At 52.2% G+C, this 16,340-nt stretch overlaps 1 protein-coding gene across 1 annotated transcript in view; it reads left to right on the top strand.

The window, feature by feature from the left end:
• MAP2K6 (mitogen-activated protein kinase kinase 6) overlaps positions 1-9,823 on the top strand; it is a 45,656-nt gene extending 35,833 nt beyond the window's left edge. The window contains exons 9-12 of the mRNA XM_066332332.1: positions 311-388; positions 2,759-2,898; positions 5,845-5,890; positions 9,241-9,823. Coding sequence (XP_066188429.1) covers positions 311-388; positions 2,759-2,898; positions 5,845-5,890; positions 9,241-9,318 — 342 coding nt within the window. The 3' untranslated portion in view covers positions 9,319-9,823. The remainder of the gene's footprint in view (positions 1-310; positions 389-2,758; positions 2,899-5,844; positions 5,891-9,240) is intronic.
• The last annotated feature ends 6,517 nt before the right edge of the window (positions 9,824-16,340 follow it).

The raw sequence follows: 16,340 nt of genomic DNA, 5'->3' as shown, positions 1-16,340 counted from the left end.
ACACTGAAGCTGCAGCAGTGTCCTTGGTTCTGGGGCTGGAAAAGGATTGTTTTATCTAAACTGTGAAGAGAAATTGCTAACGCTTAATATGGAGTTCAGAGTTATGGACCAATGCAGTGCAGGATCTGGAAAATATCAAAGCTAAACCTTAAGGCACACGCCCTTACTGGTGAGGATGGGGAATGCTCAACCAGGAGGGTGAGCTGTGAGCTCAGGGGTGCTGGGCTGGCACCCTGAGACACCCACCCTGGGTGTGGGCAGGGCACTGGGGCCCTCCCTGCTCCTCACCCACCTCTGTGTCTGTTGGCAGCCTGAGAGAATCAACCCGGAGCTGAACCAGAAGGGATACAGCGTCAAATCCGACATCTGGAGCCTGGGCATCACCATGGTAGGGTCACCTGGGGGCTGCCTGGGGGCTTCTGGGTTCATTCTCCTCCCCACAGTGATGCTGGTGGCACGGGGTGGGGACAGGAGGAGCTCAGGGAATAATATGCCACAGTGTAGTGATGGATTTAAATAACTCAGACTAAGTTAAACTTAGACTCTAGTTAAACTGCAGTTATTTTTATCAAAGCCTCACAAATTTATCAAGGTTGCTGAGGCATAAACACCGTTAAATTGAGAGAGAAGAGCTTAAGAACCAGAATACTAAAAAAGTAAGAAATAGATAAAAGAGACCCAACATAATGATAGAGTGTGACCAGTCTAATAGACTAATGCTTCCTGAAAAACGTGTTCTGAAGTGATTGAAGCACCAATCAAATAATGCATAATCATGTAAAGAAGCACTCTTAAAATGTACAAAAAGTAGCTTAATGTAAACAATAAATCAGCTTCTGCTCAATCATGTTAGTTAGAAGTTAGAATCATATTGGTATAGACGTCCTGAGCTCCCCAGGGTGGGAGGGGAGCAGGAGGGAGCTGCTCTGGGGTGTGGGGCTGGAGCTGCTCTGGGATGTGGGGCTGGAGCTGCTCTGGGATGGGAGGCTGGAGCTGCCCTGGGATGTGGGGCTGGAGCTGCTCTGGGGTGTGAGGCTGGAGCTGCTCTGGGATGTGGGGCTGGAGCTGCTCTGGGATGGGAGGCTGGAGCTGCTCTGGGATGGGAGGCTGGAGCTGCCCTGGGATGTGGGGCTGGAGCTGCTCTGGGATGGGAGGCTGGAGCTGCTCTGGGATGTGGGGCTGGAGCTGTTCTGGGATGTGGGGCTGGAGCTGCCCTGGGATGTGGGGCTGGAGCTGCTCTGGGATGGGAGGCTGGAGCTGCTCTGGGATGTGGGGCTGGAGCTGTTCTGGGATGTGGGGCTGGAGCTGTTCTGGGATGTGGGGCTGGAGCTGCTCTGGGGTGTGAGGCTGGAGCTGCCAGGAGATGGCAGCATGAGCTAAGGCAAGGCACACGGAGCAGGTTGGATTCCCGGCACAGAAAGTCCTCCCAGCACTCAGCCGTTCACCTCTCTGCTCTCAGGGGCCGTGTTTTTTTAGGGAATCCATCTGCTCCTGCAGTTACCCCGTGCAGGGGGATTTTAACTCCCAGCCTTTCCAGGAGGTGTGTGACACGGGGGTGACAGGGACTCCTCCAGCCCCTCCTGTTTGCTGGGGGAGGATCAGCCGTGTGTTGTGGGGTGAGGAAATCATGGAATTCCAGAATGGGATGGGTTGGAAGGGGCCTTAAAGACAATCTCATCCCACCCCTTGCTATGGCAGGGACACCTCCCACTGTCCCAGGTGGCTCCAAGCCCCAGTGCCCAACCTGGCCTGGGACATTCCAGGGATCCAGGGGCTCTGGGCACCCTGTGCCAGGGCCTCCCCAACCTCACAGGGAAGAATTCCCTCCTAATATCTAATCTATATATATCTTTATATCTGTATATATCTCTCTACATCTCAATATATCTATATATCTGTATCTATATATAATATAGATATTTTATATATTATATATAAAATATATAATATAATAGATATGTATATTTTTTATATCTATCTATCTGTCTGTCTGTCTCTCTATATCTTTTAGCTCAAAACCAATCCCCCTTGTTCTAGCACTGTTTGCCCCTGTGTAAAGTCACTCTCCCTCCTTCCTGGAAAGCCCCTTTAGGGACTGAGAGGGGCTCGAAGATCTCCTTGTAACATCCCCACGTCCAGGCTGAGCAACCTCATTTGTGTGGAGCCTACACAAGCACACGTGGCCATCCCAAACCTGTGGGGTGGGCTGTGGGGTGAACACCCCACGCTGAGGCTGAGGCAGGGCTCTGTGTGTGTCCCCAGATCAAACTGGTGATCCCAAACCCGTGGGGTGGGCTGTGGGGTGAGCACCCCACGCCGAGGCAGGGCTCTCTGTCCCCAGATCGAGATGGTGATCCCAAATCTGTGGGGTGGGCTGTGGGGTGAGCACCCCATGCTGAGGCTGAGGCAGGGCTGTGTGTGTGTCCCCAGATTGAGGTGGTGATCCCAAATGTGTGGGGTGGGCTGTGGGGTGAGCATCCCATGCTGAGGCAGGGCTCTGTGTGTGTCCCCAGATTGAGGTGGTGATCCCAAATGTGTGGGGTGACCACCCCATGCTGAGGCAGGCAGGGCTCTATGTGTCCCCAGATCAAACTGGTGATCCCAAACCTGTGGGGTGGGCTGTGGGGTGAACACCCCATGCTGAGGCAGGGCTCTGTGTGTGTCCCCAGATCAAACTGGTGATCCCAAACCCGTGGGGTGGGCTGTGGGGTGAACACCCCACGCCGAGGCTGAGGCAGGGCTCTGTGTGTGTCCCCAGATCGAGCTGGCCATCCTGCGCTTTCCCTACGACTCCTGGGGCACGCCTTTCCAGCAGCTGAAGCAGGTGGTGGAGGAGCCGTCGCCGCAGCTCCCGGCGGAGAGGTTCTCGGCAGAGTTCGTCGATTTTACCTCGCAATGGTAAAGCTCCCTCTCGTCCTCGCTGCCCCTGGCCCTGCTCACCCTCCCCAGCTCTCTGCAGGAACAGGGAATACAGGTGACCTCGCCCCTGAGAAGTAAGAGCTGTGTTAATTAACCTTGCCCCTGATCAGTGTTAGCTCTATATCCAATTAGGACGAGGGAGATAAAAGAGAGGGTGAGCTGGTAAGGGGAGGATCATCACGGAGGAGGGACTTTGAGGAGCATGAGGGAGAGAATCATGAAGCTGGACCACTGCTGTGATTCTCCCTCAGTTAGAGCCTGTTGTTGGAACCTGCAGTCACAGTCTGGCTGGGTAAGAGCCTTCATTTAGAGTCTGCAAACTCTAAATACCTGCAGTCAGAAGCTGCAAGGGAAACCTACAGCAGGAGCCTGCTGCAGCCAGGGTCAGGGAATAGTTAAGAGTGAAGATGCCTAAGCCGTGAAGAGGAATAAACCAGGATCCTTTTTATGCTGTGTTTAGCAAGGAGTCTGTGCCTCAGCTCGTTTTTACCCTCTAATAAGAGGGTAAAATAAGAGGGTAAATTAAAAGGGTAAATTTTTTACCCTCTAATAAGAGGGCTGCTGCAACAGCTCTTAACCCCCACTTTTGGGCAGAGCATTCCCTTTGGGAAGGGCTGGGTGTCTGTGCCCCCACTGAGCTCTGGGCAGGTGCCTGGCACCGTGCAGGCACAGCAGTGCTGGTGGCAGCTCTGGGGCTCTGTCTGAGGAACAGGCTGGGCTGCTTTGAGGGCACACACAGGATTCAGGAGGCTCCTCGCCCTGATTGCCCCCACAGCAGCAGCACAGGGGGCTGTGAGCAGCCAGGCAGCTGATGTCCCTGAGTGTGGGAAGGGCAGCAGCGCACGGAATGGCAGCATCCTCTCTCAAGGGACGTGTCCTGAGGGCAGATTTGACCCCGTAATGGCCCCTCTGGCTGGTGTCTGTCCCTCTCCTGGAGCAGCAGGAGCATTTGGCTGTGCTGTAGGAGAAGGGCTGGAGCAGCCCTGCTGCACAGAGCTCAGGCAGCCCCCAGCACTGCCTGCCCTGGCTCTGGCTCCCTCCAGCTTCCCTCAAAGCCAGCAGGATTTGGTTTTCCAGGGCTGCAGTGCCACCCACCCGCCTGCCAAGCTGGCAGCTGTGTGTGTGTGGTGCCCACAGAGGATGGCAGATGGACAAACAGAGAAATGTGAGACTGTTCCCGAGCTGCCAGCGCCGGCTCTGCTGACCCACCGGGGGAATTATCAGCTGCTCCTCCTGGGGACTCTCAGTACCCGTGTTTAGATTCTTCAGAGTCTTGTTCAAACACGTTTTCATGTCCCTGAGGTCCAGCTGCTCAGCTCCTGAGCCTCTCTGGGGAATACCTGCCATGCCCACTATGCCCTGGCTGCGGGAGAGGTGGGAGCTGCCTCGGAAAAACCCTCTCACCAGATGCCCCCCGTTCCTGCAAGGCCCACGCTGAGGTTTTGGAGCAGCTGCTGTTCCTGCAAACAGTGCTGCTGGCTCTGCTGTTTGCCAGCTGCCTGCTTGTGCCAGGCAGGCTGCTCCTCTCTGAGGGATTTGCTCTTCCAAGCCCTGTTGTGCCTTGCAGCTCAGGCCGTGGCTGCTTTAGGAGTTACATCCACAGCCACTTTGGGGAGCACGTGGTGATCCCTGTCTTTGCAAATCCTCCAGGGTCACTGAAGGTCCCTCGCTGCCAGCAGGGTGGCATGGACTTGGGGTGGTGAACTTTGCACCAGTTTCGTGCAGAGGGCTTGGAGTGGTGAACTTTGCACCAGTTTTGTGTTCCTGGGGTCTGGGAATTCCTTCTGACACCTGACCAGGTCACAGCCACTCTGCATCAAGGCTGGCTTAGGACTGTGTTTATCCCTCTGCTGCCTGGCCAGTGAAGTCTGATCACCTGTAGGCACTGCAGGAAGGTTTCTGGGATATCTGAGTCAGGATCAGATCCCAAGATAACTCCTCATTCCTGAAAATTTACATTGATTTCAGTAACTTTTATCACCAGATTTCCTGCGATTTAGTAACCTGGGGATGAATTTGTTTTGTAGAGGGTCTAAATTAAGAGGATTACACCAATTCTGGACACAGCTAACCTTCAAATTCACCTTGTCATCTTGGCTGGGGCTGCTCCTGAGCTGGGAGGATGTGACACATCCCGTACCTTCGGGCCGGCGATATTGGCACGTCTCGGGCCCGGGTTCCTCTGTTCATTCACAACATGACACTAAACACGAGCCCTCTACACACAGCAAGCAGGAAATATCTATTCAGTGTGTGTCCTCTGCTTCCTCTGGGCCCCGGCAAATCCCAGCAGAGGTTCTCACTTTTGTTTTGCTCAGTGTGACACCTTTTCCCCGCCACCGCCGCGTACGTGTGTGAAGATCTTTTCAAGTTGCTCCAAGTGTCTTTCCCCTAAATACACTGCCAGGAAGTGAGTAGAGATTACGTCCTGTCTTTTAAAAGCTATTTTCTGCTGGAGGGAAACCAAAATAACTCGCAGCTACAACCCTCCAGGGCCATCTGTTGTAGGAGAGGAGAAAAAAAGGATGTCCCATGGAAGCGTCCCCGCTGATAACGGCGCGGAGATAAACAAACAGTTGTACACGTGCTCTGCAGCCACTCAGCCACTGCTCCCAGGCAGAGCCTGAATCCATCCCCTGAGTCACTGGCCTGCTGGAGGGCACCCAAACTCCCATTTGGACCTGGCCCCCAGCAAGAGGCAGTGTTTGAAGAGGTGATTTTGGTGGACGTTGAGCTCTTGTACCCAGCTCTGCTGATTGTTGTCATCCTCGAGGCCCAAATTGTTCCCTCAGCTTGGATGAGTAGCTGAACTTCTTCTGCAGAGTCTTTAAACCTTACCTTAGTCATGGTATGACTTTATGGCCTTACGTAAATTGCTGACAGAATGTAAATTCTATTCTTTTTTCTTTTTCTTCCCAATTAAAGCTTGAAGAAGAATTCCAAAGAACGGCCAACATACCCAGAGCTTATGGTGAGTGTGGCTGCATCAGGCAGTGTGTTCAGAGCTGGAATGGGTCACAGCCAGGTGCTGAAGGCAGAGATTCCAATAGCGATGGTGTTTGGGGATGCTTTGCATCTCTTTTTTCACACCAGATGGGAGAAACGGGACACTTCAGAGTCCTGGGAGGGTGGCTGCAGATCAGAGATGCTCTTTGAAATCTCAGCCAGGTGCTTTTCCAGTCAGATCAAGGGAGAAAATACATGTTAAAGCAGGTAATGGACAAGAATGAGGCTGTGAAGGATCAGTTGGTGAGGCTCAAATGCTCCTCTGGGGTTTGTGTGATCAATTCAAACACCTCAGTTGGCCACGGATGCTCAGTGGCCCACTGGGCTTTGCTGCCTTGGAGAGGAGGATTTTTTTGGCCAGAGTAATTCCTGGATGTTGGGGACAGGGACGAGCCTGTGACTAATAATTCTGGTTATTGGATTTCATCTGCTGCCTAGAGGCTGTTTTCTGGGAGGGATAACTGAGGGAGAACTAAGGAGGAAAATGCCAACAAAGGTTGGTGACAGGGGAAATGCAGGGCACTGGTCTGTGTCCAGCCAGAGCTCTGGGCTGCAGCTGGCAAGAACAGATTTTTCTGCTTGTGGTTCCACAGCTTCATGGCTTCTCTCTCTCTCTCCTGACTTTCTGGTATTGATCCTAGTGCTCCTAAAAGCTGCCAAAAAGCAGGAGAGCTCCAGAAGTTGGTGTTTCACTGCTGCAGACATTTTATCCTTTTTTACTCTCACACGATTTGCAGCTTTCTGAAGGCAGGAAGGTGCCTAAATTTGTTTTTTTCTGAAGATCCTGGCCCTGCATTCCCACCCCTGTCCAGTCTCAGTGTCAAGATCACCTGGATTAAGGGGCAGGATTTCTTTAGGCACTGGTATTCCCTACCCCACAATTTTTTGGGATACACGTTCTGCCACCAGAGTCAGACCCATCACCACCTCACACCTTCTGCTCAGAGGTGAGAAGGTGGCAGGTTTAAGGTGATTTTTACCTGCAAGCCATACTGGAAATCCACCACCCTGAGTTTTAAGCAGTGAATAATTCCTGTGGCATTCGGTGCTGGGCCCTGTAATGCAATTAAACTACAAATAGATCTGATTGACACACAGCTTGCCCCCAGACTGGTTTCAGACAAAGTGAGGCCTGAACTTTACAGCTTTTTCAGGGGGAGAGGGGTGGTATATTATTGAATAAATCCATCTGTATATTCCAAACAAATTTCTGCCCTCTGCCAAATGGCCTTTTATCAGCAAAGGTTCACTGAAGCAGCTCCGTCTGCTGCAGCATTGATACCCATTGGCAAGGGAGTGCATTTCTATTGAATTAGGTTCTTGGATCACCCCTGCAGAGCATGTCAATGCTGTGGTATTTTATGGCTGACAGGGAGGTTGTGAGGTCCTGTGGTTGAGGGTTGCTGTTTTGTTGGTTTTTTTTTTTTCCTCTCTCTTATGGCATTAAGTTGCGGCGCTGGATTGGAGTTGTCATTTAGACCAAGGCTGCTCCCTTGCTTTCCTGTGGAATTGAGGTTTCTCATGGAAAATGTGACTCTGGGCTATCTTGAGCATCAGGAAAGCTGATAGGGGTGCTTAATTTCATTTAAAAACCCACTTCCCCAGGTGAAGTGGAGCGTGAAACTACTGCAGGAGCGGTGGTCTGTCGCTGTTCATGAAAGAACAAAGCAGGCAGCAGAAAGGTCAGCAGGAAAGCTCTCTACTTTATTTTTCTGACTTCATTTTATATCCACTTTGAAAAGAGGGCCAAAGATTGGCTACACAGGTCGCCACCTCTTCGACCTCGTTGGTGAACATCACCATCAATCGTTTTTCTCCTCCCAGAGAAAGAGATAAATCAGATAAATTTAGGTAAATTCTAAAAACACACATAGTTTTCTTGAAGCTGCATGAAAACGAAATGCAAACAGTGGAAAGCAGGCAAAGGTGAGGCAGCAGTGGTCTGCACACCCTGCCTGGCACAGGGGCTCTGTGCCAGGCTCAGGGCTTGGCTTCCCTGGGGCACAGACCTGGAGGGCACTGCTGCCACCCATGGCACATCTTTGAGTGTTTCCAGGCTGTTGTTGCTGTGCTTTGGCTGTCACTTCAGTGGAGTGAAAGCAGGGATGTGGTGCTGGGATAATAACAAGGCATTGGGGTCACCCCTCTGACTTCTCCAGGACACTTCAGTTCCTGTGAGTGTCTGACCTAGGGAGACCTTAAGTTTTGCCTGGATCTTTGCCTCAACCCATTCCCAGCCTTGTTTCCCACATAATTGTGCTTCCTCTTCCTTACTGGTGTGTCTTTGGATCGCTTCCCAGCCACTCAGAGCTGCCTCATCTCATTCCCTGGGTGACTTTCCACTCCAGCCCACCTTGAAAAGTTTCTTTGCTTTGCTCTTCTCCTCCCTCCGCTTGGCCCCTGCCATAAAAGATCCTTAAACAGCTGATGTTCAGGGGGGCAGCTTGGAAAAACCCTGGAAACACCAAACTGCCTTTAAAGATTTGGCTTCAGGGGAGAGGGCTGGAAATCAAACCGCTGACCTTGTAGAGAGCAGAGGTGACTGTGAGCCCTGCAGGGCTGCCCTGGCTGCCTTTTGGTTCTCTCTGACACCCTCCATACGAATAAATCTGATTATTTGCCAGGACAATGAGTGTCAAACAGGGTTTTGGGGCTTTTCAGGTGGGATCTCAGCTTGGGGTGTCACTGAACCAAGCAAACTGAGTTTGTGGTCCTGGTGGAGAGGGGTTTTGTTGCTGTTGGAGGGGGTTTGGTTGTGTTTTTTTCTCCTTAGCCGTGTTTTTCCATTCATGCTGAAGTGGCAGCAGGGTTTTCTGGCAGGCTGTGTCCCCGTGTGGGTCAGGATGAAGTGGTTACACACACAAGTGGGGATGGTTTTCCAGCTTTCCTGTGTGGGGTGAAGGAGCTGCTGAGAGGAGGGGCAGTTCAGGGCAGAAATGAGACTCAGGGTAAATACACAGATAAAGCTGAGGGGAAACCACTGCAGTCAGCAAGGTTTTCCCTGCTCCAGCTGGAGCACGTGGGATGGGTGACCATGGTCTGGGGGTGTTATGGGGCAGATGGAGAGGGTTTTCTGAGCCTTCCCCTTGCCTCCAGAGCTGCTCAGCTCAGCCCTCCAGCCAGGGCAGGGTTTGGGTTTGTGCCCTTGTACTCCCTGACCTGCCTCAGCTGTAAAAACCCAATATTATGATGCTATTCTTCACTGTCTAGAGGATTGTCTGAAAAGCTTTTTGCTCAGCGTGGTGAATAATCAACTTTACTGTTTTTGGTTTTTTTTCTTTCTTTCTTTCTTTCTTTCTCTCTTTGCTTTCCCAGCAACATCCTTTCTTCACCCTGCACGAATCCAAAGAGACAGACGTCGCCTCTTTTGTCAAGCTCATCCTGGGAGACTGAGAACTGGACTCGTAAAAGAATTGCCCTTCTGTGGACTGGTGGGTGCAGGGGAGGGGTGTGTGGCAGGACTTGTCGTGGAAGCACCAACAGAAAGTCGACGTGTTTTGTTTTGTTTTGATTCTGGGAAACTCCCCCGCCTCGCCCGAGATTTTTTTGTTTTTTGAAAAGGGTTCTTTGGTATCCATAGTGACATAGAACGAGCTGGTTAGTGGAATGAATTTTAAGAAGGTTGGTAACCTTAAAACAAAAACAAAACAACAACAACAACAAAAATTTTTTTTTTTTTGAAAGAGTGATTTACATATTTAATGACAGTCAAAGTTCCTCTTCCTAACTTGCTCCTCATCCCCCCCTTTCCCTTCCCCTTGAACCAGAATTTGCTTTGTCATGGTAATAGGTGCTATGGTAGTCATGAAGTTGTATGTAGATTTATATTTTGTCCCTTCCATTATTTTAATATTTATGTTAAGTGCTTGATGGAATAGATTTCTGTTTTATATGAGGATGAGTGCGTGGTGATGATGATGATGATGATGATGATGAGGCCACAGCAAGCAGCACTTGTAGGGCTTTGCTGGGGAAAAGGTGTCCAAGGAGAGGAGAGAGGAGAAGTGTCTCTGTTGTGGAATATATTTAATGTGCATCATGGAAGGAATTGATAAGCAAGACCTGCAGCTCAGCTGCTGGAGCTGTGCCAGGGAGAGGGGCCCCGGTGTCCCCTGTGGTCACCACGCTCTGGGTCCAGCCTCTGGCTGTCACTGGGTGTCACTGAACCCTGTCTCACCGCCCTGCTCTGCTGGGAATCGCTGGGACAAAGTCTGGGACAGAAGGGGAGGAGGTTTGTCAGAGAAGTTGCACAAAGAAGAGGAGGAGGCTGCCCCGGGCAGTGGCCACCTGCCCAGCAGCGTTGCAGTGCCCGAGGCTCCCTTGGGCTGGGGATGAGCTGCTTTGGGCCTCAAAGGGAGTTCCCCTCTCCTTCTTGGGATGAAAGACAGGATGACAGGATGCACAGCATGATCCCCCTGAAAAATGGGATGGTTTAGTGTTGGTTCCCAGGGCTGGTGGCACTGCGTTGGCAGCATTCCCTCCGTGCTTGCCCAGAGTCTGGCAGTGCCAGCCCTCCCGGGAGGTCTGGGCTGTGTCCAGCCCCAGCTGGGAGGCTGCAGGCAGCCAGGAGCACTGGGCTCTGCCCTGGGCTGCAGCCTGGGAAACCACGCAGGGACACCACTGACCAGGAGCTCCCTGCTGCTGCCCAGGGGCAGGAGAAGGGGCTGGTGAGGTGGGAGAGGAGCTGGAGATCATTGGGGTGGAGCAGGGGGCACTGTGAGTGTTGCTGAGCCTGGAGTGAGGCTGCTGGCTCCACTTTAACACTGGTCTGAGCCCCAGCTGCTGGCCTGGCCGTGAGCTCCTCTGCCTTGGCTCCTTCTCCCAGCCTGGAATGGGAGCTGCCTGTGCATTCTGGGGAGGCTGCACAAGTGCCTCGTGCCCCTGCACGTGCTTCCATCCCCACCCCTCGCTTGGGCAGAGAGCTGAGAGCCAGGGCTGAGCAGAAACACACTGACCCTGTGCAGGATGTCACTGACCTGTGCAAGGTGTCACTGACCCTGTGCAGGATGTCACTGAACCCTGCTCTGCAGTGGTGAACCTGTGCAGGATGTCACTGACCCTGTGCAGGATGTCACTGACCCTGTGCAGGATGTCACTGAACCTGTGCAGGGTGTCACTGAACCTGTGCAGAGTGTCACTGAACCCTGTGCAGGATGTCACTGAACCCTAATCTGCAGTGCTGAACCTGTGCAGGGTGTCACTAAACCTGTGCAGGATGTCACTGACCCTGTTCTGGGTGTCACTGACCCTGTGCAGGGTGTCATTCCAGCTTGCCCTCCAGGTGAGCAGCTGCAGGCTCTGCTGGTGCAGGTTTGGAGCAGTGTGATTTGGGGAAACGATCCCCTGGAAGGGCTGATGGAGAGGGCAGTGTTCAGAGCAGGGCTGTGGGGTGGTGGCACCCCCGGTGCTGGGGACACGCCAACACTTCCAGGAGGCGCACAAAGACACCGCCAGTGCCTGGGCTGCCACTGTCACTGCCACCACAGGGGTGGCACTGAGCCTGGCACGGGGCAGCCGTGCCCTGGGGCTGGCAGTGACAGGGACACGGGAGCATTTATCAGGATTTATATCAGGATTTATGGATCCCTGTGCCCTCAGCTGCAGAGCAGGGGGCTCACAGAGGGCTGGCAGCAGTCAGGGTGTCAGTCAGGCTTTGGGGAGCAGGTTCCCCTTGCTCAGCCCTGTCCCAGGAGCCCTGGGGAAGGGATAAGCTCCATGTCCTGCTCTGTGCTGAGGGGAACCTTTCAGGGTTTTTTTTTTTTTTGTGGCAGATGAAACACGAGGATGTTTGACTTCACAGTGTAATTTTAAGAGGCCTGGCATGGCTCATGATCTGCCCTCTCATATTCCATGGTGTGTGTGTGTGTGTGTGTTTTCTCTCTCTCACTTTCTCGGAGTCACAGAGCTGTTTTGATTGATTGTCCTCAGCTGCAGCTGAAAGTCCAGCCAGCCGGTTTATAGACTTGGTTCCAGCATCAATTCTCACTTTGAAAAACATGACATTTAAAACCACCCTTTGGTTTTCCTACATATGGATCTGATGCTTTTGTTAAAGATTGTTTTTGCTGCAATATAAGTCTCGTTTGGACACCGCATCTCCTTGACCTCAGAGCACCTTCATTTCAGTGCCATTGTAATTGACAGGTTGAATTTATGAGATACTGTCAAAGCTCAGTATTAATAGCAGATATTAATGTCACCAGCGTTTTCCAATAGAGAATTAATGGCAGTGTTGTCTGCAGCTGGTAAGCCTCTGGAAGGATTCCTCCGTGCCTCCACACAGGGCTTGCTTTTCTGCTTTTCTGCTCTAATCCCTTTGTTTTAATGGCATTACAATAGGGCACGTAACAAATCACTTCCCTGCTCCTTCTCCGTGACTTTGTTCCTTTTAAAGCCGTTTGTGCCAGCCCGGGGTAAGTGTGGAGCTGTCTGAGGATGAGGATGGAAAGTGCTGTGAGGGATGATGCTCAGTGCTGAGCCCTCGTGGTGCACACAGAGGGATTCCTGAGCCAGGAATTCCTCAGAGAGGAGCCTGAGCTTGGTGGCTTCAGCTCAGGGAGGAGAGCCAGGGGCTGCTGTGTGCCTCAAAGCTGCTGGGCTGCGGGAGGAGAGTCAGGCTTTTCTCTCTGCTCTCCAGTTGTAACCTCTGTGAAGATGAAAAGATTTTCTTTGCTGCTCAGATCTTGGCCAGAACACGAGCACAGGGACAAGCACAGGCTCTGGGACATAAAAACCTTTCCTGGCTCCCTGAACAGCCCAGGTGCTGAGCTTTAGGGATGTTCTTCACAAAGGTGTTCTGTGTTCACACAGCACAGGGCTCGGCATTGCCCCAAACTGGGGTTTTTAGAGAAGCAAATCTCAAATGCCATAAACTTGAAAGAACCCCAAAGCCAGGGAGCAGAGAGAGCAAAGCTGCTGGGAGCTCAGCACGGAGCTGGAGCAGCTCTGGGTGGGTTTGCAGGGCGGGGAGGGCCTCTCCAGCCTGCCACAGGTCAGCAGGAGGCACAGCCCATCCTCTTCCTCCTCCCACCACACAGCTCCTGGTGCTCCTGCCATCTCCAGCCTGCTGGAGGCCTTGTCACTGCTGGAGCTCTGCCGTGTCAGTGGCAGCAAAGGTGTCCCCAGGAGCCCTTTGGAGCCTCCAGTCTGAAAGAGGAGTTGGGAGGGCATTTTCTGGTCCCTGTTTTTAACCACCAGGTTCATGCTGCTGCACTGGGTGCAATGCCCATCTTGCCTGGAGTTCTTCCAGGTGTACAAACCTTGACACAGATATCTCTGTACTGTATTTCTGTGGTTTTCCCTGACTTTTGGTGAGTTTACTGGTGACAAAGAGGCAACTCTGACTCGTTAAAGAGGTGGAACTCCGTTTCTGGAGGCAGGTGTGTGACGCAGTTGGTGGGTCCTTACTTGGAAAAATCTCTAAAAATAAGAAATCTGAATTCATCTCCCTGTTGTTGAGCAGATGCTGCTGGGTCAGTGCTGCTGCACCTTGTCCTGGTGAGGAGGGGCTGAGGGCAGAGCCTGGCATGCCCAGCCCCAGCTGGGATTTCTCCAGTGCTTGCTGCCAGCCAGGTGTGCACCTGCACATTTCCCTTCTTCCCTACACCTTCTGCCAGAGGAAATCCTCCTTGGTCAGCACAGCATTGCTTCAGTGCCTGCTCTGGAGTAGTTCAGACAAGGTTCCCACCAGCTCCCGTGTTCAATAAATCTTTTTTAAATTTAAAACAACCTCCAAACTCCTCAGAAAAACTAGCCAAGATGCTCCTTTTTTATTTTTTTTCCCCTCTTCCATCTTGTTCCTGTTAGAGGAACACTGGGAGCCTGTCTTGGTGCTTTCACTCTTTCACATGCCAAAGATCCCTCTTAGTTCTGCTCCTGCCAAACCAGATCTTACAGTCCTGCCTCTAAAACCATCCACTTCCCTGCTCCTTGGGGTTCCTTTTGTTGCTGTTGCTTTTTCATTGAATTTCCTCGTGTTTATTGACATGTCTATTGTTGAGCTTCCTGGACACATGCAGCTCTCTTTTTTTGGGATACAGGGAAAGACAAATAGTTGCCTTCACTTCTGTGCCCCTGCTGCTGGGGAAATACTGTCAGTGATGTGATTCCTACAGATGGGATGGGTCTCATGTAGGGCTGGGGTCATGGAGGGTGTAAACTGGCACTGCTCCATTGGCTTGGCTGGAACGAGGCCAGTTTTGTCCAGCTGAGAATCTGTCCTTAGTGTCTAAACAGTTATTACACACTAATAAAGATTAATGATGCTAAATCCCCACGGATTAGACATGAAATGGCAAGTTTTTGCTCATTAATCTTTATTGCCACGTTGTGGTGGTTGATGTCAGGCTCCTCTCTCAGCTCTGGCCAGAGGAGGGGACTGAGCCTGGGGAGATGGAGGGTGGGCAGAGCACACAGAACTCACCAGATGTGCACGTGTTTCACCCTCTGGGTCCTTCCCCCAGGTTTCCTTGAAACCAGCAGCAGAGGATGGATCCCAGAGCTTTGCCCGCTCCTCTGGCCTCTGCCCAGATGTAAAACCCAGATTGTTTCTGGTGAGAAAGGATCAGATATCATTAATATCTCAGCTCAGCCTGAGCAGATGGAGAAGGTGAAATCTGCCCTGTGCTCTGCAGAGCTGGGAGATTCCCCCTGGAGCATGGCTGCAGGAGTGGCAGCTCTGTTGAAGGCTGAAAGGACTTTGCTCCTTCGCGTAATCCCACTCCATCAAAACAAATTAACAGAGTGTCTTTTGTTAATAAATAGAGCCAGGAAAAGCTGCATCTCACTTTTGAGGTGTTCGCAGATGAATAAACACAGCTGGGAGCTGGTGGTGCCAGTGCTGCAGGCACAAAGGTCCATTGCTGGAGACATGAAAAGGACTCTGAGAGTGCAGTGAGAACTTTAAGGGTGGATTTAATGGCACAGGGACAAAATGAATCCTCTGATGGGCAGCTGGTGTCAGTCCACTGTGGCAGGGAGGGTCTGGAGCAGCAGGAGAGGTAGGACACAACCACAGGTCCATTGAGGGCACAGCCTGGCTGCCCTTTCCCTCCCCACATCCTCCTTCAGGCCCAGATCTGTGGGCAGTGGGTGGCCACTGCACCCTCCAGTTCCAGCAACGGGAGCAAAATCTAAAACCCAGAAAAAACCCCCAAAAAATCCACAGGGGGAAAAACCTTCAAGTGATCCCAAGGCACACTGCAGGGCCTTAAACGATGGGAAAAGCCTGGAGGAGAGGTGTCTCTGGCTGAGAGGGAAGAGGGGAAACGTTTCAGATGGTCTCTAAGCAGCTGAATGCTGGAAATAGCCAATTCTCGGGCCACCAGGAGGAGGGAATTCACCAGGGAGCACTTGGGGCTGCAGGATTTTGCTCATTAATCTTTAATGTGTGTGATGTGATGTGGCTCCAGAGCAGCTCTGGGATGCTGGAGAGCTCTTGGCCTCTGTGGACTCCCGACATCCCGGGCACCTTCACATTTTTATTTCCATGTCTGGGGTTTTCCTGGCAGCCAGCGGGAAGGGACCTGCAGAGCCAGCTGTCCTTGGAGTGCTTCAGGAGAGGCAGGAGCTGCCTTGTCCTCCCCAGTTCCCTGCTCCTTAATTCCACAGCTGGGGATGACTTCAACCACCACCCTGCAGCTCTGCGGGGTTTGTCCCTTCCTTTGCTGCCGTTCCCCTGAAATTCCCTTTGGGAACGCTGGGCAGCTCTGGGGCTGGAGCAGCCCTGCTCCGAGGTGGCTCAGCCCGGGCTGCAGCCAGCATGGGCCACAATCCCTTCTTCCAGAAGGTTTTGGAGGCCGGGGAGAGTGTCCAGCAGCCGCGAGGTTCCGCGGGGACAAGCCGGGAGAAGGTTGGACCGCGCCCGCAGCGCGCTGGAAGTGGGGATGGAAATCTCAGCAGATCAGACGCCTTTTCGGCCATTTCCAAAGCTCTCTGGCTTTAGCCAGACCTGAAAACCCTTCCTAGAAGTTTTTATTTTCAGGGTGTTTTGATCTGTTACTTTCGCTTTTGGGCTTAGCTGTAAATCCAGGAAACTCGGAGCGGTGTAATTTTTGAATAAAGACTAAACGCACCCTGAATATTCCTGAACGGATCAGGAAAGCTGCTGATTCCTGGGTTATCTTCCAGGAATAATTCCAGGCCAGCTCAGGCTTTAATTCAGTCTGGTTTTGCCCCTAGATAATGATCCTTTCAGAGGAAATAAAGAGAGCAGACCAGGATCTTTCCAAAAGGCTGTGACCTGACACACTGAACCATTCCAGGAGGTGGATGGAGATAAATGCTCCAGTGAGAGGGGCCAATGTCTGGAGGCTGGAAGAGCAGCCTGGAGTATCTGTGGCCTCCAAAAACACACATAGACACAGTTTCCCCAGGAATTGTGGGATGGAGGTGCTGGATTCTACCGTATCTTGGGA

Source organism: Sylvia atricapilla, chromosome 18 (genome assembly GCF_009819655.1).
Source record: "Sylvia atricapilla isolate bSylAtr1 chromosome 18, bSylAtr1.pri, whole genome shotgun sequence".
In the NCBI taxonomy this organism is placed as follows: domain Eukaryota; kingdom Metazoa; phylum Chordata; class Aves; order Passeriformes; family Sylviidae; genus Sylvia; species Sylvia atricapilla.
This window is presented reverse-complemented; position numbering and strand designations above follow the sequence as displayed.